The sequence below is a fragment of the Apteryx rowi genome, unplaced genomic scaffold (assembly GCF_003343035.1).
Source record: "Apteryx rowi isolate R43461 unplaced genomic scaffold, aptRow1 scaffold_428, whole genome shotgun sequence".
Classification (NCBI taxonomy): Eukaryota; Metazoa; Chordata; class Aves; order Apterygiformes; family Apterygidae; genus Apteryx; species Apteryx rowi.
In genome coordinates, this window is record NW_020450681.1 from 366,693 (window position 1) to 374,106 (window position 7,414).

Here is a 7,414-nt window from a genome sequence, read left to right on the forward strand (position 1 = left end):
CCGGGGCCGCCGGGGCCACCGGGCGAGCCGGGCCCACCGGGGGCCGCGGGGCCGCCGGGACCGCGGGGCGAGCCGGGGCGTCCGGGTCCTCCCGGTCTGCCGGGTCCCGGGGCCACGGGAGCGGTGAGCATGGCCACCTACACCACAGTGCCCCGCGTCGCCTTCTACGCCGGCCTCAAGAACCCGCACGAGGGCTACGAGATCCTCAAGTTCGACGACGTGGTCACCAACCTGGGCAACAGCTACGACGCCGCCTCGGGCAAGTTCACCTGCGCCATCGCCGGCACCTACTTCTTCACCTACCACGTCCTCATGCGCGGCGGCGACGGCACCAGCATGTGGGCCGACCTCTGCAAGAACGGCCAGGTAAGGGGCGCCGCCGGGCCGCTCGCCTGCCTGCCTGCCTGCCTGCCTGCCTGCTGCTGCCTGCCCCGCCGGGCCCCCTGCTGGGGCGCCCGCAGCCGCGTCGCCTCCCTCGCCCCGGAGATGCGCTCCGGGTGCACCCTGAGGTGCCCTGTCCTTCTCCCAGCCATGGAGATGTGCTCTGGGTGCACCTCCAGGATGCCCTGTCCTTCTCCTGCCTCCAGAGATGCACTCCGGGTGCACTTCTAGGATGCCCTGTCCTTCTCCCRGCTCTGGAGATGCGCTCCTGGTGCACCTCCAGGATGCCCTGTCCTTCTCCCGGCTCCAGAGATGTGCTCTGGATGCACCCTGAGGTGTCCTGTCCTTCTCCCAGCCATGGAGATGTGCTCCAGATGCACCCCGAGGTGCCCTGTCCTTCTCCCAGCTCCAGAGATGCGCTCTGGATACAYCCTGGGGTGCCCTGTCCTTCTCCCAGCTCTGGAGATGCRTTTTGGGTGCAWCCTGGGGTGCCCTGTCCTTYTCCTGGCCCTGGAGATGTGCTCTGGGTGCACCTCCAGGATGCCCTGTCCTTCCAGACCTGGAGATGCGCTCTGGGTGCACCCTGGGGTGCCCTGTCCTTCTCCCGGCTCCAGAGATGCGTCTTGGGTGCACCCTGGGGTGCCCTGTCCTTCCTTCCAGCCATGGAGACATACTCCAGCTGCGTCCCCAGTGTGCCCTGTCCTTCTCCCGCCTCTGGAGACGCGCTCCGGGTGCACCTCCAGGGTGCCCTGGCCTTCCCCCAGCTCCGGAGACGGGTCCTGCCGTGTCCCCGGGGGCACGCTGCCCCCCGCGGTGGCTGCAGCCCCACCGGCCCCCCACCCTGGAAAATCCCTGCGGCCGCTCCGCCGCGGCGGGGAGAGCACCCGGAGCGGGGGATCCGTGGGGGCCGGAGGATGGCAATCGCCTCGGCCACCGCCTGCTCCTGATGCCGGAACCCGAGCCCACCCGCCTCCCCCTGCCCTCCCATCCCGACCGGCGTGGGCTTGATTTTTTTATCCGTTTTATTTTCTTTTATTTTAATTATTTTTATTTAGGCAAAGCCCGGGGGGGCCGAGCCCGGCCCGCCGGGGCGCTCGAGCCAGCGCGGCCATCTAAGCGCCCAGCGACGCCTGCTTAAGCCGAGACCCGAGTTGCAAACTCCGGATGGGGCCGCGATTGCCGGGGCCGGCGCCGGGCGGCTTAACGCTTCGCCTCCCGGCTGCGTCTTTAGCCATCCGGCTATTTTCCCCCCCAATATTCCCCCCCTTCCTTCGCCTTGCACCCGGCGTTCACTACCCCGAATTTGGGGCAGGGGGATGATCGCACGCTCGGGAGCCCCGTCTAATATATATATTTTTCCCCCCCCTGCTGCGTCACGCGGTGAAAAAAAACACGTTGTTTTTATTTTTTTTCTTTTTCCCCCCAAAATAAAACGAGATGCCGAGCGCTCCCTTTCCCACCGAATAAACCGTCGAGCCGGGCCGGGCCGCCGAGGCGAAGGTCCCGCGCGGGAACCGCCAGCCGCGGCCCCCCCCGCCGACACCGCCGCGGCGCTCGGCTTAATGAGAGCCAGGGGAGCCCCGCGCTGGGCGGGAGCTGCTCCCGATGATTAATTAGCATTAATTACTCTTATTTGCATTACGTCGGAGCGGCGGGGAAGGCAAACGGTGAGCGGGAAACGCTGCGGGCGCCTGCCGGGGTGCAGGGGGGGCGACGCTCCCTGCTTGCACCCCGGGGAGCCCGGCTGGAGCCGGCACCCGTGCACTGGGTGCTCCGGGCGTGCTGAATATTCCCACGCGGCAGGTCCGGGTGCTGTCTGGATGTGTCCGGGTGCTGCGTGCGTGCTGCTGATCCCGGGCGGGTGCTCCGCACCCGTGCCGTGTGCCGAGGATCCCGGAGCTGTTTGCTCACTGCACGCGCGCACGGTGCACCGAGGCCCGGCTCCCGTCGCCCACGCGCCGTGTGCCGGCGATCTGGGCCTGTCCGGAAATGGCACGTGCGCTGCACCCACTGCAGCGCCTAAAGGCATCCAGGCGCTGCGCACGCACCCCACGCTGCACCCACTGGAGACCCTGGAGCCTGCACGCACTGCACCCACTGAGAGCCTAGACACAGCACCCGCTGCACCCACTGCACCCCGAGACCCCGGAGCCAGCACCCACCGCACGTGCTGGAGACCCCGGATGCACAAGACACTGCACCCATCACACACACCGGAGACCCCAGAGCCTGCACCCACTGCACCCACTGCACCCCGAGACCCCAGAGCCTGCACCCACTGCACCCACTGCACCCACTGCACACCTCAAACTGAGACCCCAGAGGCAGCACCCCCTGCACCCACCGCACACCGAGACCCCAGAGGCAGCATGCAATGCACCCACTGCACCCACTGCACCCACTGCACCCCCCACAAACGGAGACTTCAGAGCCAGCACCCACTGCACCCACTGCACACCTCAAACTGAGACCCCAGAGCCAGCACCCACTGCACACCCCGAGATCCCAGGTGCAGCACCCACTGCACGATGAGACCCGAGCCATTGCACGCCGCACGCACCAGCACCCCCTGCACCCAGCACCCTGGCACTGCCGGCCGCTGGCTGCGTCGGGGCCGGCTGCAGGTCCCGGGACCCCCCACGGCGCCGCGCAGGGGTGGCCCCGAGGAGCCGAGGGAGACGGTAGAAGCACCCAAGGGGTCCCCAGGGGCACCGTCGCCGGATGCCGTTGGGTCCGGAGCAGAGCATCTGAGCAGCCAGGAGCCGGCRCCGGCTTGGGAAGGGATTTTTTCGCTTTTATTTCTCTCCCTTTGGGCAACGCAGCTCTGCAAAACGGGGGGACGCACGTGGGAACGTCACCCGAGGAAGCGGCTCCGCGGGTGACTCGGCCTCCCGGCACCCGGCGTATCCTGCGGTCGGGGGGGGACTCGACCACAGATGAGTAGGAATTTTTCGGCAAAACCAAGGAATCGCCAGGCTTGCAAAAGGGTTTTTCTCCGTACCTCCCGACAGGGAAATGCCTCCGGCTTTTGCTCCGGGTGCCGGCTCCGGGAACCCCGCGGCGGTGACAAGGGGGGAAAGCGGGTCCCCGCGCGGGACCGGGAGCCGGGCTGCGGCTGCTGCGGGATGCAAAAAAAAACGTCGGCTTTTAAAGCACTTTCAGCGTTTTCCGGCTGCTCTGGGGGCTCGTTAACTCTCCCATTGCTGCGCGTAGGTAAACTGAGGCACGGAGCAGCTCTGCGGTGCCCGGGCGGCTCGGGAACAGCCGGCGGCTCCGGCCCTGTCGTTTATCATCGCTAGTTAGGGCTCGCGGCTGGCGGGCGCGCGGTGACGAGGCGTCTCCTTAACGAGGGAAGACGAATGGCCCAGCGCCGGCGGCGGAGCGGGGAGGAGGGGACGGCGGCTGCATGAAATCGCTCTCTCCGCCGCGCCGGCCGGGAGCCTGGACGTTCCCCGGGTGCCTCCGCTCCGTGGGGGACCCTTTCCCTGCCGGTGATGCTTAGGGACGGCAGCGGCCCGTCCCTGCCCGGTGGGGACCTGGGTGGGGGGGGGTTTCCAGCTCTTTCTCCCTGCTTCTTCCCACCCTCCTCTTCTTCATGCCAGGGCGACGCGGTGACGCTCCTGCCACCCCTGCCACGTGCTGCCCTGCGGAAAGCGGAGCCTTAATTAAGCGGACGCGGAGGGAGAAATCGCTCGGCTGCGGCAGCTCCGTTCCTCCGCGGGGCCGGCACTGCCTTCCCCGTCGCTGCCGGGAGCCGGGATGCCACGGCGGCATCCTCCCCGGCATGGTCTGGAGACGAGGGGCGGCGGGGACGCGGCTGTCCCCGGGGCTGCCGGCGTCCCCTGGAGGTCGGGGCACTGCGACAAGCGGCCCACGGGGATCCGCTCCCGATCCCGCGCCTGCCGGGGTGGGAACCCTTGTGGGACGCGGGCGGATGCGGCTGACAATCACCCTTCGCAGCCTGGGTACCGACGTGGTGGCTCCCGCCGGGACCCCCAGCCCTGGGGACACCCGCTTGCTCCCAGCGCCGTAGGGAGCACTGCCAGCTCCCGTTGAGCCCAGGCTGTGTCCCCTAGGGCTTCCTCCTTGGAGCCGCTCCCGGAGCTGATGCCAGGCAGAGGGGTAGAAATAAGGGTAGATTTTTAGTGTGGTGACAGTGTTGGTGGCAGCCTGTGGATGACAGCACGGTGGGTAACTCTGCATGTGAGAGCAGTCCCTGTGAGACTGGTGGGCCATCAGTAGGTTTCAGAGTGAACAGCATTTGAACAGTGGGCTAGTTCACAGCTGTGAGCTGCCTGCAGACAGGCGCAGCCCCTTCGCCCTGGAAGGCTGAAGGATGTAGCCCCGCAGGAAGAGCTCGGATGGCCGAGGACGATGAAGCAAGGAGAGCCGGGTCGCGGAGACCGTGGGCCTCTGCATCACCAATCTCCCTCCAGGAGCGTCTTGATCCGGGAGCTAGTGCCTTGACAGGGAGGACACTGCTTCCAGGGGGACAAAGGGACCCGGGGAAGCGCCGCCCTCATTTCACCCGCCGACGGCGTCACCCCAGACGCTTGCTGCCGTTGGCCCCGGCGTTTCGCTAACGGCGTTTGCTCCTGGCCCCGCGAGAAGCATCGATCCGCTCCCAAAGGTCGGCGCTGCGCCGTCCCCGCCGGCGGCTTTTAGACCGCGGGAGCCGGGACGCTGGCGGAGGGAGGTTTCCCGAGGCTCGGGGCAGCTTTGCGGGCGGCTCCTCCGCAACCGCTCCGCGACGGCTCCGCGAGCGGCGAGAGGCAATTTCGAGCCCGGACTTGTCAGTTCTAATTAGGAGCATCTTCTCCCCGGCGCCTCACTTTGCATTTCACATGGGATTTTTTCCCTGCCGCCTTGTCACTGTCACCCAGGCCTGTGAAACCTTGCTGCAAGTCTCCGGAGCGAGGTTAGATCTGATTATCCAAATAATTCTGTATCATCAGCAAGCTACAGAGATGTCGCTCCTTTTCCAGGCGTTTTATGGATATATTGAGCACGGGCGTCCCCGCGGGCTCTGCCGGGACCTCCTGCCCTCGTCCTCCTGCGCTGGATGAGTATTTAGCAGTCAGAGCAACCTCTCTTGCCCCCGGTTGGTCTCCTTAAGAGGCGCTGGGGACTGGCGAGTCTAATTTTGGGGATAAGCCGGGCGGCTGCTCTGCCTCCAGGTCCCGAGTCATGGTCCTGCATCCGAGACCGGAGCGGTGGTCCCGTGTCCAAGCCCGGAGCTGCAGTCCCACATCTGAGCCCAGAGCTGTGGTCTCAGATCTGAGCCATGGTCCCACACCTGAGCCATGGTCCTGCATCCAAGCGCAGAGCCATGGACCTGCATCTGATTCATGGTCCCGGATCATCTGAGCCTGGAGCCGTGGTCCCGTATCTGAGCTGTGGTCCCATGTCTGAGCCTGGAGCCATCATTCCACATCTGAACCATGGTCTCATGTCCAAGCCATGGTCCCACATCCGAGCCCAGAGCCATGGTCCCGCATCTAAGCCATGGTCCCACATCCAAGCCATGGTGCTGCATCCGACCCCAGAGCCGTGGTCCCGCATCTGAACCGAGGTCTGACATCTGAGCCCAGAGTCATGGTCCGACATCTGAATCATGGTTTCACATCTGAACCATGGTCTCATGTCCAAGCCATGGTCCCACGTCTGAGCCCAGAGCCACGGTCCCACATATGAACCATGGTCCCTCATCCGAGCCATGGTCCTGCATCCGAGCCCAGAGCCGTGGTCCTGCATCTGAACCGAGGTCYGACATCTGAGCCCAGAGCCATGGTCCTACATGTGAACCATGGTCCCACATCTGAAACATGGTCCCATGTCCAAGCTGCAGTCCCGTGTCCAAGCCCAGAGCCACGGTCCCACATCTGAGCTTTCTGGATCAGGGAGAGGCTCTGGGAGATGCTCGGAGGAGCTGCAGTGATGGACCCCCAAGCCCTCTGTGCCAGTGCTGTCCGGGGGCCCATTCACCCGCGGGTGGGGGTCCGAGGCAGCCAGCACCCTTCTACTGGGGCACCCAGGAGGGAGCAGGGTTGGTGCCAGCATGACAGCGGCACGCTGGGCATCGCTGCCAGGTGGTCTCCAAGCCCACCATGTCCCATAGGTGGGCTGGGACCCTGCTGAGCACCCTGGTGGGGTGCACGCCCCAGGGCACCCATGGGTGTCCCGCAGGTGTGTGGGAGCAGGCTGCCGAGGCCTGTGCTGGTCTCTCCTCTAAAACCGCGCAGGTCCCGGGGCGCAGGGGTGGCAGCGTGGGCTGGCTGGTCCCATGAAGGGTGAAGGAAAATGCCCCGGAGCCATCGACAGGAGGGAGAGCTGGGGCAAGGGGACAGTGCCATGGGGGTGCTGGCCCCACACGTGGCTCTGCCCCCACCCCTGCCCCTATCCCTGCTCCGACCTCCGTCCCTGCCCATCCCTGCCCCGTGCCTGCCTCTGACGGTGGAGACCCCCGCGTGGACGTCGTGGCAGGCGTGGGGGCCAAGGCAGGGACATCCCGGCACGGGGTGCCCCACGGGGTGCCAGGGTGTGGGGCTGAGACGGGGCGCAGGGCCGAGGAAGGGACACTGGGACGTGGAGCTGAGGCAGGGAGGCCAGGGCATGGGGTTGTGACGTTGGGGTACGGGGCTGATGCAGGGGCCCTAGGGTGGGGGTGCCCCTTGGGGTGGCAGGACCCAGGCAGGGACACGAGGTCAAGGCAGGGACATGGGACATGGGACCGAGATAGGGACACCAGGACACAGGACTGAGGCAGGGACACAGGAGATGGGGCTGAAGCAGGGACATCAGGGCATGGAGCCATGGCAGGAACATGGGACACAGGGCCAAGGCAGGGAGACGGGGTTGAGGCAGGGACTTGGAACATGGGATGGAAGCAAGGACATGGGACATGGGGCTGAGACAGGGACTTTGGACATGGGATGGAAGCAGGGACATGGGACATGGGGCTGAGATAGGGACTTGGGACATGGGATGGAAGCAGGGACATGGGACATGGGGCTGAGATAGAGACTTGGGACAC

The 7,414-nt window shown here is 66.0% G+C and overlaps 1 protein-coding gene across 1 annotated transcript in view; it reads left to right on the plus strand.

The window, feature by feature from the left end:
* Positions 1 to 1,994, plus strand: part of C1QL1 (complement C1q like 1) — a 3,990-nt gene extending 1,996 nt beyond the window's left edge. The window contains exons 3-4 of the mRNA XM_026076217.1: positions 2 to 380; positions 1,808 to 1,994. Coding sequence (XP_025932002.1) covers positions 2 to 380; positions 1,808 to 1,994 — 566 coding nt within the window. The remainder of the gene's footprint in view (position 1; positions 381 to 1,807) is intronic.
* Positions 1,995 to 7,414: the final 5,420 nt, after the last annotated feature.